Source organism: Ammospiza nelsoni, chromosome 2 (assembly GCF_027579445.1).
Source record: "Ammospiza nelsoni isolate bAmmNel1 chromosome 2, bAmmNel1.pri, whole genome shotgun sequence".
In the NCBI taxonomy this organism is placed as follows: domain Eukaryota; kingdom Metazoa; phylum Chordata; class Aves; order Passeriformes; family Passerellidae; genus Ammospiza; species Ammospiza nelsoni.
This window is the reverse complement of record NC_080634.1, coordinates 40,693,551-40,707,539: the sequence shown is the minus strand read 5'-3', so window position 1 is coordinate 40,707,539 and position 13,989 is coordinate 40,693,551. Positions and strand designations below refer to the sequence as shown.

Genomic DNA, 13,989 nt, shown 5'->3' with positions numbered 1-13,989 from the left:
GCTATTTGAAGTGCAGCAAAGAACCCAGGCACAAATGTCCAGAGATCCAAGAGTCTCATCTGGAGCTAACAACATGAAGGTGTGGCTTACCAAAGCAAACAGCTGTCTCTTGCAAACACAAGGATGCTAAAAATTCATCTAGTGAAAATACATAAATGTGACTAAAATGAGATTAAATTATTTCAGCTCATGCTTTTTTGGATCTCCCAGACCACCTTTTACATGAAGCAAAACCTGTGCTCTCAGAAGCAACACCTTCTCCAGGAGCCAGCCAGCACACTGCAACAGGGGCAGCTCCTCATGCCAAGCACTGCAGGGAGACCTGCAAACCCAAACTCTTCTGGTGGGCAAGGCTTCAAAATAAAATGTCTGCATAATACTAAATATAATAAAAACTTTGATTTGAACAGGGAGTTGGCCTGACTGAAGACATCATGGTTCAGAATTAGGATTACTAGAGATTTTAAATTATTGGTTTTGGGTTTTTTTCCCAAAATGAAAAGAATTCTCTCAGGGAAATCTCCTAGCAAAGGAAAAGAGCAATTTTGTCCTTAAGAGGTTTTTTTTGTAATGTGTACATGAAGAACTTAGTAAAACTAAGACACTTATTCTTCTATATCTAACTATTCTCTACATTCATCTATCTATCTATCTATCTATCTATCTATCTATTTTTCTGTATCTATCGACTTTAAATAATTAATAGTCAAAAACTACCCAGACATAAAGACAAAAGTATTTGTGTCATTTTGATATTAATTCACTGTGCAATCACACTACACAGGCTCTGATTGAAGGACTTGAATATGTTGGGTTTGCATCAAATTATCCCTCTCTGTCCTGCCTTTGAAACTCATGCAGGAGATCAGCCACTTGCAATTACACTAACTTGGGACAGGAATAAAACTTTAGACCAAGGACATAATCTGAAAAATGTAAATGTTTGGAGACCAACAGCCCCGTGTTTCAGCTGTCAGGATCAAGGACACAATCCAAATACCTGGAATGGACACCACAGACTAGTTCATACCCTCTCATCTCAAGAGGAACTGTCAGTTCATTTTGATGCAAATGGCTTAGATGCCTCAGGCCTCAGCACTGTTCTCGATTTTTTGGCTTGCAGAGCACAGTAAACCTGTGACAAGTTGATCCTTGCAGACCTCAGAGTGCCATGGCCTCTGCTCTACTGCCCCAGTCCTGTGCCTCTGCTCCCAGGTGAACTCTTCTGTGCAAACAAACTTTAAAAATCCCAAAGGGAATTTAAAAACAAACAAACAAACCTTTCCAGACTCTCAGAGTGCTTTATTTAAGCCCCTACAGAGCACCAGCTCTTTGGGCTTATCCCTTTCCAGAGGAGTGACAGCTACCCTTCAGAAATGTCCCTCCCTGTAGGACCCCTCTCACCTGGAAGCACCCCTTTTCTCCTGAGCCCATGGGCCACAGAGAGCCCTCTAAAGCCCATCAGCAATAATGTAGCACATTTTACCCAGAGAGGAAGAGCAAAGGCATGGTCTTAGCCACAGGGGCCACTGCTTTGTGCATCTTTATTTCCTCAGCTGCAATGCTGAGTAGCTCACTACAGTGCTTACACTAAACAAAGCTGTAAGTGCTCACTACAGTGCAGATCATTTCTAGAATACATGGAAAACTTCACTGTACACAGCACTCCTCACTTCCTCTGTTCTTATCAACAACCCATGTCAGAGTCTGTTCCATCAATGTCAACTAATAAGGTGTAAGAGTTAAGAGGTCAGCTGAGTATTGTAGAGTCACAGAATGGTTTGAGTTAGAAGGGACTTTACAATCATCTAGTTCCAATGCCATGACACGGGCAGGGACACCTTCCACCAGGCTGGGTTGCTCAGATCCCTGTCCAACACAGCCTTGAGCACTTCCAGGGATGAGGCACCCACAACTCCTCTGGGCAACCTGTGCCAGTGTCTCACCACCCTCACAGTAAAGAATTTCTTTGTGAAATCTAAACCTACCTTCTTTCAGTTAAAAGTCATTACTCCTTGTCCTGTCACTACATGCCCTTGTAAAAAGTCACTCCTCAGCTTTCCTGTATTCCCTTCAGGTACTGGAAAGGATTTGTATCCCCCAAGCTCAGAACCATCGGAGATACACCAGAATATCTTGGCTGCTATTTCAGGAAGGCAAGATGTTTCCAGCAGGGACTGTAATCTCTGCTTGGCCAAGTGGACATCTCAGAGGTTTTATAGCACCTCAGGTGGCACCAGCCACCTCCATGTGAGCATTCAAATCAAGCTCTGAAACATCTACTGGGTACAGTGACACTGCTCTTAGAAGCAACCCTGAGTTCATCAGTCTGAGACATATCCTCACTCTGTCCTGCCTCACAAGACTAGAAACAGGTCAGTCAATTCCCCCTAAGATTAGTCCCCATGGGTTACTCCAGGAGCTTGAAGTGAGCAGCACAGCAGCTGGCACCCAAAGCTGCAGCCCTCCAACATGAGAAGGGAGTGAAACCCACCTCAAAAATCTCTTCATTGGTGAGATTTCTTTTTTTTTTTTTTCTTTAAAATAGATGCATTAGCTGAGAGTCATTTAATGGCAAAGGAGTACAATATGAGATTCGGTGAGGAGCTGGTCTTCTTGGTATAAGCTTGTATTTTTACAGCCCTTGCACTATATATCAGCAAAAGCACTCCAGATTCAGATGAACTACCTTACACAACCTCTTTCTCTAAATCACCTTCATCCCATCATGTCATGTTTTCATTTACATTGTGTCCTACCACATCTCCACATCTGCCCTCCACCCCTTGGGACCTTTAAATTAAGTTTCTCTGGAGAATTTTATGCCTGACAATTTTTTGGATTTTTTCCAAAAAGATGAAAAGAGCAGGGTCAGTCCAGACATTCTCTGCAGATGTCAAAGAACAAATTCAAATCTTTCTTTGGGCATGTTGAATTTAGTTGACCCTCACATGAAAGGAGCAAGGTCAGGTCTGTCCTCCCAAGTGTCTGATTGCAGAGCAGGCTGAGACCTGGCTGCATTCACCCTCAGCCACATGCACCTTCAACCCTTCCCTGTTCCTGCTGACCAAATATGCTGTAAAACATTTGCTCACAGAAAAAACTTACTATGTGTACACTGTTATAATAGCTGGTGAAATATCCATTTTGAGGAAGGAAGGCAAACCAGAGGAACAAATGGCTCCACTGCCACTGGCAATGGAGCTGCAGTTTCTAGGACCTTGTACCAGGTTCATTTAAGGTGGAAGGGTGTGTTTCCAATTACCAGCCCAAAAAATGTGCCTTTAAAATGCACTGTCCCTTTTTGTATTTAAAATAATTGGGTCAAATTTAAAAGTCATTGCTCAGTCAAAATAGCATTTTATTATAAATATAAAGGAATATTTCTCCTAAGGTAGGTGAAGTAATCATCTGGCTGTCAGGCTTTTTCATCTCTTTTAATTTTCACTTCCTTTAAACACTAATTATAGAGTCTTCCCACCAGATCACTGCATGTCTTACCAAAACCTTTATTACCCCTTGTACAGAGAGGTGTCACAGACAACACAGAGCTCCTGCACTTCTCTCCTTTTCTTCTCCCAGCCATCACCTATGTGCCAGTGTGTTCCCACCACGTCCTGCCAACGGGGTATGCTTAGCCTGTGCCACTGTCACTTCCGTGCACAGCCACTCCTGTCTGTCTGCAGGAGGTGGCACACTGCAGAAAACCTTCCTAAAGATTTGGCCTTTCACTCAGAGTGCATCCGAGAAGAAGACATCTGAGATTTCACCATGGAAATGAGCTACCCACTCCACGGATGAACAAAGGTATCCAGGAAAGCCTTATATGTACCCTAAAACAGGGTGACTTTACATCAAATTGGTTATAAAGAGCCATATGGGGACAGATGGTAAAGATTGACAGAGCAACTGAAAGGACATCGGTGTGGCAACTCTACAATAAATGTACAATAAATGTAACCAACATAATGCATACATGAGGTTTTTCCCTAGAATCATTCATGTTAACAGAGAGGTTCACAAAGTTTAAAAGTCTGTATCATTCCTATAGCTTCATTGAAGAGTCCAACACCACCTTGCTTTGTTACCACTTCACAATCATTTCTTTGAGTATCATCATGTATCTCCTTTCATTGGTCAATGGTAAATCTTTTTTTACTGTTTCCTAGGTTTATTTTGATCACTGCTGAGAGTTTAGTCTAGTCCGTTTTAAACAGACAAATTCTTAGCCCTATCTTCTGCTTTAGCCTTGTGCTTAGAACCCAGAGAAATATGGATTATCTTCATACCATTTCATATCAGACAAAATATAACATTTCCCCTACTTTAAGCCAATCTGGTAGTACCCCTCACATCAGTTTTCCATTAGGCATATCAGCACTAATCCCTGTGCTCTTAATCTTTGCTCCTCACAAAAATAAGCTTGGATGTCTACTGGAGAAGGGGGAAGGCTGCAGAATTGCCAGTGTTTTTCCAAAGACAGACCCTGCATCTGGTTCTCCAGACTTTTGGGGTTATCACTCTGTTTCATACTGCTTCTTTTGTTGCAAAGTCCAGCAGTTCCTTTACAAGGCACCGCTATTTCCACTGATTTTTTCTGATTGTGTACTCAATCAAAGAACATTATCATCACCACATCATTATTCTTCTATATAACCTAAACTGAGCAACATAAAATGGCTCTAAATATACCAGGCTTAGTATCTCTGAGTGTATTTTTTACATTAACTTTAGCTACTGGAATTTGGGCTTCTTGGAAAAGCAGAAAGGATCAGCAGAACAGGAACCCAACAGAGATGGCCATGGTTGGAGGCAGGAATATACATGTTTTCATTGGATTGTTTACTGCAACAGGTAAGCTTTCTTAAAAGACTTTTTAAAATTCTTCTTAAAACACATGTATTGCATAGATCTGGGTGACTTTTCTTTCAAAGGAATTGAACTCCTTTAAAGTCAGGGTAGATTTTGCCTAAGTGTGACTTTAAAGGAGTATGGTTTCATGAATCATTTTGGGATGGATTCTTACAAACCTCTTCACACTGAGCAGAACCTAATGTTTATGTATATTCTCTTAAATTAAAGAGATTTGTTTAAGAGTTTAGTTAAGAGTTAAGAGTTTAATTTAAGAGTGACAAAAGAATACAACACTTTTCATTAAGGAGGATTGTGGTCTTAATTGTGAACCAGTTTATGTTATCCAACATAACAGAAGAATTTTACTGACAGAAAAGTCCAGTTCTGTGTGAAATAAATTGTCACTCATGGTGAACATTGGTCTCTCTCTTAAAGAGAGAGTTTCCCTCAATTCCCTTTTCTCTCTTTGCTGGCTGGAATAATCTGAAATTTGCTTCCCTGACCTGTGTTTTGTAAAGGCATCTCCCAGTGGCATTTCCATGGCTAAGGCACCTAAATCATTGTTGTAGGTTTGTTATCTGACTGCATTGCTTGTTTGCATTTGTTTTCCCTAATGTCTATTTTCTAAGACCCTGTAAGTGATGCTCTTGAAGGAGGGCAATTCCACAAAGGCAATTCTGTTTCCTCTATCAAAAGTCTTCCTCTGAGAAAAAAAGGTAATTAAAAATTACTATATTCAAATTGCCTCTAAGTATTTAAACATTGAGCTTTTCCATGCACTCACAAATATTCATTCTTGAAGCTGGAAAATAATTTAGAGTGAGATTATAATACTATTACCAATAGTCAGCACATCTCTGTATGGCAGAAAACTTTGCAAAGGAAATAGAGGTGTGATGAAATATTTGCATGAGAAAAATGTTTACAAGTTCTCAGAATGTTTTGCAGGGTTGAGAATATGTCTTTCAGTTCTGACCTCTTATCTTCCATGATTACAGCCACCTGGGTTGGAGGAGCATATATCAACAGCACAGCTGAAATTGTCTACCTGCCTTCAAAAGGATTACTGTGGGTCCAGGCACCTGTGGGATTTGCCTTGTCCCTTGTTATTGGTAAATAATTCGTGTGATTAGGACACATGAGCTTTAAAAATATATTATAGGAGTATATTAAGATATGTAACAGAATATAGGGTACATTTTAAATGTGATTTTGTTTTTTCAGTCTCCCACATATCGAGAATAAGCATTTATAATGCTGTCCTCTGAACTGAAACATAAGTTAAGGTAGCTTGGAGCTAGTGTAGAGTTTTGCCTGCTTGTAGTAATTTATGGGACAAAAATCTTATCTGAGAATTTAGAATAATATGTCTATTGCTTTTTTGTGCATATTGCTTTTTTCACATGGTCTGTAATTCGCAGACTATTGAGAGTATTGGTATCTAATTTTTTCCTTGTAATTTCTGAGTGATGAAATAATAGTATCTTGATTTTTCCACTAAAATGCATTCTTCTGAATAGTCTCATCTCAGGATGAATGTGTCGAGTATCCAGCTTACCCGCTTATGCCACTTTGTAGCTGGTTGTGTGGGGGTGGTTTTTTTTGGTGTTTTGTTGTTTTTTTGGTTTTTTGGGTTTTTTTTGAAACTAAGCTAAGTGTGGGGTGTTCTACACCTGAGTTGCCATTTCTAACTCTGAGAATTACTGGACTCATGCTGAGGTTCAGCTCTCCTGCCAAGACCAAAGTTTCTTTCAGGCCACATTGTGTTATACTATAACTCTCCTAGGGACACAGGATGATGAAAGAAAGGAGACCTGTGCAGAACTTACACAGGAATTTCTAAAAGAACAATAACCTTTATTCTCAAGTCAAAGAAAAGAGTCCTACTGACGTGAATATGAATCAAGCTTGGAAATATATTGCCAGGACTGCTTATGTGAGTAATTCCTACTAATGAAACTGAGGAGTGCAGGTCTGATCCTGCAATCTCTGCTCAGGTCAGTAGTGCCCAGACAAGCAGTCCTGCTGGCTTCAGGGTTGGACACAATATGTATTTTTTAGTTTTAATGAGATGGCTGCACATCTGAGGTTCAATATTTAGATGAAGGTGGGTGAGACTCTGCTCAACGTGCAGATTAAAACAATATAGTTCTGGGAAGAGACAATGAAGGCACCAAAATGAAAAATCTAATCAGAAAAGGACCACATATCAACAGGTTGCATCACATGACCAAGGACAAAACTTTGCCTCCTTTTTAGCCAAATATGAGACTTCAATGCCTCACTCTGGCTACTGTCATCTTCCATGGGATGATTTTCAGAAAACTTTATGTCTCAGATTGGTAGTTCTTTGAGGAAGCAGAGGAGATTATATATGGGCATCCACTGGGCTAAGTTCCTGTTACAGTCACACAGGTATTTTGTGCCATCTGGGGTGCCACAGGGGGTGACCTCCAGTAGCCACTCCAGAAAGATTTAGGTGTGTCAAAAGTGGACAGTCATATATATAATCTGTAAGCAGATATCCTTTATAAGAGGGGAACTCTCAAATGGATGAAACCCTACATTTAGCAAGTGAATTTTAACCCTGGTGTCTGATTGGCTGCTTCATTCTCTAGGGTCCATGATGTACAAATTCACTGGGTGGGTCTGAAAGACGTATACCATATTGCTCTTACCTCTTTTTTTCCTGGAATATAAAATATGCAAAATTCCACCAAAATGTCACTTCTTTCTGATAGGTGGTTTCTTCTTTGTAAATCCAATGAGATCAAAGAATTATGTGACTGTGATGGACCCCCTTCAAGAAACTTATGGGAACATGATGGGAACCTTACTTTTCATTCCACCACTGCTAGGAGAGGTGTTCTGGTTTGCAGCCATCCTGGCGTCCCTGGGTAAATACTTGCTTTCCTGTTATATCTGTTAGAGGTCACGTGGACTGACAGAGTGTAGTACACCTTTGGGAATTGTGGAAAGCTGTGCTTCATGTCTCCTTTTGTGAGAGGAACAAGAATTTCTCATTTCTAGAAAATATATTTTCAGGTTTAAAAAAATAGTGCTATATATTCATTATATTATAACAGAGAACTCTTCCAATACGAGTTTGTACCTTCCTCTTCCCTGTTGGAGAGGAGATGTAAAAAGACAAGGTGCCTTGGCAATGGCCATGCAGCAAGGTGGAGCAGTAAGAGCAGGAAGGAATTATGGGCTCTCTTGAGCTTCCACTGTGCATGTTCTCTATAGACTGCATTTTTCATACAGTGTGTTGTACAGGCACCAGGGGAATAACATATCCTTATTTATCCTCTATTCTGCACATATGAAATCTGTTTGAAGACACTTGACTGCTGTCCTTGTCTGCAGGAGCAACAATGAGGGTCATCTTGGATATTGGAGGCTCTTTGGCTATCACCATCTCGGCCTGTACTGTTATACTTTACACTCTGCTGGGAGGCCTCTACTCTGTTGCCTACACCGATGTCATCCAGATGGTTTTCATTACCCTCAGCCTGGCAAGTGCTGTGCATTTCTTTGGTAGTTTTCTAACTAAAGGGAAAAGTCCTGCTCTTTTTTTCAGCATGTCTCAGATGAAACATAACTTCCTTGACCTGCAGTTCCCCTTTAGGAGAACATGTTTCCTGAAAAATATTACAATCTTTGTAAGTCTTTGTACCTTATGCATTTCAGACAGTGCTCACAAGCCACTGGCCTTGCTGGGTGAACACAAAAAGGTCAGCACAAAAGTGAAGTTTGTAGAACCTGTCTAGAACCATCTTGAATGGAGAGAGATCTGTCTACAGAAAGTACCAATTAACCTCAATTACAGACTTATGGTCTTGATGATGCCATGAACCAGAAACATATAGATTTAGAGTAAGGAAGGGGGAGAAGGGAAGACTCTAAGTCTAGGCTTAATCTTATGTAACTCAACATTCTACATCTACCTTAACTTAAGCATCTGTTCTCCAAGAACAAGGATACTGGGAAAATGGTTAACAACTTCCATTTCTATCCTAGTGGATCTGTATCCCCTTTGCCCTGGTGAATTCTGCAACAGAAAGTATTTATTACACTGCAACCCATCAATCCTACCAAGACCCTTGGATTGGGAAGATAGAAAAACAGTATCTTGGAAGGTGGCTGGATGACTTCTTCTACTTGGTATGGAGTACTTCTTGGACAAGTGCTTGGGAGAAGAAATTGTGCAGGGGCTTCTGCAAGTTTGCAAGTTCTACCAGCCAGGACCCCTGCCCTGCAGGGCCAGTTGACACGGGCTGGAGGTGTAAAACTGTCCCTCAGCACCCCCTGCAGCAACCTAAATGGACTGGGGACACCCAGGGCTCAGCTGTGGGATGAAAAGAAGCAGTAGGGCCACTCCATCCTTTACCCACATATGGAGTAACATACCTCTTGGGTAAGACCATCCAGGCAGCCAATTTCTCTCCTGGCACCTAAATTAGTAATTTCCTACCTTTTGAGATGCTGGTCTTGCAGCCTCAATAGTGTGCTTTTAACAGAAATATGTAAAATTCCCTCTGTTTGAAAAAAAAAAAAAATTAAAATTACATGACTGCCAGTCATCAGCAAGCACAGTGCAATTTGCTCCATTGCACAACACAACTTTTGAGTTACCAAAATAGCCAAGACTCCAGGAGGTTGTTCTGCTCTTACTAAACCAACAATAGGGACATGTAGAAGTTTGGTTGGTGAGGACAGAATCTTCAGATTTTATCTGATTAATTTTGTTTACTAAGAAAGTGAAAATTGTGGTTTTATTTTTCATTTTAAAAGCTGAATAGCTAAGTTTGGGTAGATTTATTTACAAAAGCTGCATTCCTGAAAAACTTCCCTTTCACTTCCTCTGTGCCTGATTCACAATTCCAGACAACCATTTTCCAGCTTCCTCCATCCTCCAAACCATTAACCTGTTTTCATTAAAATTTCACATCCAATGTGAATGGATGAAAACAAAGAAAACAGGGAATTCTCAACTATCAGAAATATTATCCTCAAGAGTTAGAGCTGGGCAACATTTATACACTTGAAATGAGAATTTGATTATTTGAAATTAGAATTTATTATGGATGATGCCCTACAGCAGCCTGGTGGGTAGCACTGGTAACCGGTGAATGTTTCAGGTGCTTGGGAGCATCCCGTGGCAGACTTACTTCCAGAGGGTGCTCTCTGCTGCCTCGACAGGACAGGCGAGGCTCATCTCCTACCTCTCTGGGCTCGGGTGCTTTGCTATGGCCGTGCCCTCCGTGCTCATTGGGGCAGTCGCAGCATCAACAGGTAAAATAAATAGTTTGTCTCTGAGTAACCAGTGTGGTTTTGGCAAAGGTGGTTAAAATGGGATCCAAAGAAGTCCTGACAGAGACTTCAAATTACCCCGTCCCATGATCCTCGACACCAAGATAGGTGATCCATCCAGAAAATGTGGAGCCCTCTGAGGTACACTGCACAACTACTTACAGATGTTTAAACAGCCCCAAGACCTGTTTAAAGCTATTTCCTTATGATGAAATGGCTTTTCCCAGACTTTGTATTGAGGAAAGATGAAGGCAGACTCACTAAATCCTTGTATAATCCTATTTTAGAAGAAATTTTATGCTTCCTTCTTTTCATGCCTTAGACATGGAAGACACGGCAATCTTACTACAGATTGTTAATAAGGTTCTTGCTTGCAGGAATCAAGTTCAGTCCTGTAAACTCACAGTCTCCATGCAGGGAATCAGTCCTGTGTTGGCTGTGAGCAAGGGTAAAAGGGCAGCCAGATCACTGAAAATTTAAGGAAATGAGCTCAAGTCATGACTTCATCCAGTTCCCTTCCCTCATGAGCAGTGTCTAGAGGTTGACCTTTAATAGAGTCAATTCTGGAAGGACACCCATTTCTATAGATGCTGTTGAGGAAAAAGAAATTTTTGATCTAGTGGGAGCTGCAGCATGCTTAAGGGAATCACAAAAGTTCACAAAAAAACCCAAAAAAATCAATCTAAGTCCTAAAATACTGAGTGGGTCTCAGTTCCTAGCCCTTTGTGACTGGCCCCTGTGAAAAGACAATTTCAAAGCCAGCAGAAATGTTGACAAAGGATTTGTTGTGAATTTTCCTTGTTTTGTTTTAAAGACTGGAATCAGACAGGCTACGGTCTTCCAAGTCCATTTGAGAGAGGGGAGTCAGCAATGATCCTCCCACTTGTTTTACAACATCTCTGCCCAGCATACATCTCCATTACTGGTTTGGGAGCCATCGCTGCTGCTGCAATGTCTTCTGCAGATTCAGCTCTTCTCTCCACTGGCTCCATGTTCGCACACAATATCTACAGGAAAATCCTGAGGAAAAAGGTACCTGCTTGCAACATTCAGTAGTTTTGGTATCAGGAAGGACAGTCTTGCTTTCTGGACAGAGCTCCAAACATAAGCCAGGGGTGTTCATATCCTTGGTAGGGATACCAGTACCCACACTGGTGAGCTTTGCTCATTCTAACAAGACTAGTGTAAAATTTGGACTAAGGTATTAATGGAAACAGCATAAAACCATGACCCTTAAAATCAGAGGCCCCCTCCAGGGGTACCTGCCTTGCCTGGCTGCTGGTAGCAAGCAGTGCCTGAAAGCATCAAGGGCTCGAGGAGAACCAGGCCAGGCCAGGGCAGTGCTGGCCATCCTGCCAGAAAACACTGTGTCTCTAATGCCGCAATCTCTGCTTCACAGGCTTCAGAGACAGAGGTGTTGTGGGCCATGAGGACCTCCATGGTGGTGTTTGGGGCCGGGGCTGCTGGTCTGGCTTTTTACTCCAGCTCTGTCTACGACCTCTGGTTCCTCAGTGGGGAGCTGGTGTACGCCCTCCTCTTCCCCCAGCTCTGCTGTGCCCTCTTTGCACCCAGCACAAACACCTATGGATCGGCTGCTGGATTCTTGATTGGGCTCCTGCTGAGGCTACTGGCAGGGGAGCCTGCCCTGAGCATCCCCCCAGTCATCCGCTACCCAGCCTGCTCCCTGCTGAACGGGACCTACAGCCAGCTCTTCCCCTTTAAAACATTCACTGTGCTTCTTACCTTGGGCACAATCCTTGCTGTTTCACACCTGGCCAAGGCTTTGTTTCAGAACAACCTCCTCCCTCGCAGCTGGGATGTTTGCAATATCGTGGGGGGAACTGCCATCCTCATCCCCTTGCAGCAGGGGGAGAAACAGGAGCCTTTGCCAACCACTGCACTAGAAGAGAACCACAATTAAATATGGGGTTTCATTTGAAAGGCCACGGTGTGTTCAGCAGTTAGAGCACGGCACAGACAGCATCGCTCTCTGCTTTCACTAATGATTTATTTAAATCCCTCACAAATAAATAAAGAGGCATTCTGTTCATCCAAGGAGAATATGTGAGTTTGAAGTCAGCAGTGATTAAAGTCTCGTGGTGATGGAGCACAATCTTGTAGTGGTGACCACGGGACACCTTGGGCCCCAGCAGTGGTTGCTTTGAGGTGCCCCTGTTACCTGAAAGCAAAGCTATAATCCTGCTCCAACAATTAGGGGATTCCCAAGTCACCTACTTTGCTGACCACAAGGAAGACAAATAAATGTCTGATAGATTGGGTATTCTTGATTGAAAAAAAAAAAAAAAAAGGTGAGCAGACCTGTTTCCATTACACAGCAAGGGGTTTAGCATAATCATCCCTGGGGAGCACATAAAACCCCTGAAAATACAAATCACTGAAAGCAGTGCAACTGCCACAGCAGTGTGGTAATATCAGTTCTGCACCATTACTTGTATGCTTTACAAAGCTTTCCTTTGTACTGCAAAAGTTTTTGCACGTCTCTCCCCACTGCAGTATCTGCCAGTGGATCCCTCAGCCTGGGAATGTGTGAGACATTCCCTCTATACAACCTGGTAGGGCAGTAGCAGGTAAGCAAGGTAAAGCAACAGCCCTTAACTATTCACTAAGAAACATTTAATTGCCACTATTTAACAAAAACCAGATAGGAAAATAGAGATGCCAGACAGACTATTGGAATTTTGTCTAAAACCTGTTACATTCAAATCTGAATTTTGTCTAAAACCTGTTAAATCACTTATGTCAAGGTTTTATCCCATAGCATAGCGATGGGATGGCGTGTGACATATACAAACTGGTGTGTGAGAAGTCAGAGGACTGTGATGACAGAAAGGTGCTGGAAACTGATCCGAAACTTTCCTGCAGGACAGAAAATCCTAAAATGCTGAAGGCAAGATCCCAAAAAGATTCAAGCCACAAATAAGTACAGAAAAGCCCCCAGTACCTTGTTTGCATAAATTCTTAATGGCTTGGAATACAAGAAACCCAGATAAATAGCGAGTTTGGACTCTAGCCTGCAGTCTGATGGACTGAGAACATGCCCCAGTGAGATGGAGCATTAAGATGTGAGCTGAATTAAAGATTCAGGAGGATTCCATAGTAATGGCTTACAGATGGCTGTCATTTTATACTTCCTTCAGCAGCTGTGCAGCATCTTACCAGGGTCAGCTGCAATCCACCAGGAACCACACTCACAGTACCTTTCCAAAAGGGTTGTGGGAGCTGCTGTGAGTGGAAACACCTGGCCCTGCTGAAAGGAAGATATTTACTGGCATAACCAAAATATCCTGCAGCAGAGTAACCCTCACAGCCGAGAGAGCTGCTGAGGTGAAAACAAGGTGAGAAGCTTGGGCATGCACAAGGTGAGAAGCTCCACTGGTGCCACTGTGCATTACTGCAGCAAGCCCAGCAAGAAGCCACAAGACTCTGAATTGCACCAAGGCAACTGCCTTGGCTCAGGAGGAAGACTGCCAGCCCTGCACTCTAGATTTGGCTTTGAGGATTCTGCTCCCTGTGGGGGATCATTAATCTCTTTTAAAATATCCCTTCTCAGCAAGGCGGAGATTCTGCTCCTCCTCAGAAAAATTTCACATAACCTTATGTTTTGTGCTAGCGTTAGTGAACACCTGGGCACACTAACCTTCCAATGCACAGCCATCCTGTTGATATGCTTTGTTAAACCAAGACCAGAAATTCTCTCCTGTGTCTCTAGAGACTGCCATGAAATATTAATTATAATGTGTCTAGAAAAGGGAAAAAGCCAAACTGGTTTATAAATCAAAAGCTTTGCCATTGACTATGGCC

At 42.1% G+C, this 13,989-nt stretch overlaps 1 protein-coding gene across 1 annotated transcript; it reads left to right on the top strand.

Annotated features, from left to right (window-relative positions):
- Positions 1–4,676: 4,676 nt before the first annotated feature.
- On the top strand, positions 4,677–12,088 carry LOC132069613 (high affinity choline transporter 1-like). The gene is made up of 8 exons (XM_059465946.1): positions 4,677–4,854; positions 5,853–5,966; positions 7,596–7,751; positions 8,221–8,369; positions 8,875–9,018; positions 9,996–10,149; positions 10,982–11,199; positions 11,567–12,088. Exons 1-8 carry the CDS (start codon positions 4,677–4,679, stop codon positions 12,086–12,088), a joined length of 1,635 nt encoding a protein of 544 aa, XP_059321929.1.
- Positions 12,089–13,989: the final 1,901 nt, after the last annotated feature.

What these genes read in the sequence shown, in the direction of transcription:
- LOC132069613 (XM_059465946.1), top strand. Translation starts at nt 4,677, where the DNA reads ATGGCTCTAAATATACCAGGCTTAGTATCTCTGAGTGTATTTTTTACA. An exon ending in GGCAGTCGCAGCATCAACAG is followed by an intron (nt 10,150 to 10,981) that starts GTAAAATAAATA and finishes TTTGTTTTAAAG; the next exon opens with ACTGGAATCAGACAGGCTAC. An exon ending in GGAAAATCCTGAGGAAAAAG is followed by an intron (nt 11,200 to 11,566) that starts GTACCTGCTTGC and finishes TCTGCTTCACAG; the next exon opens with GCTTCAGAGACAGAGGTGTT.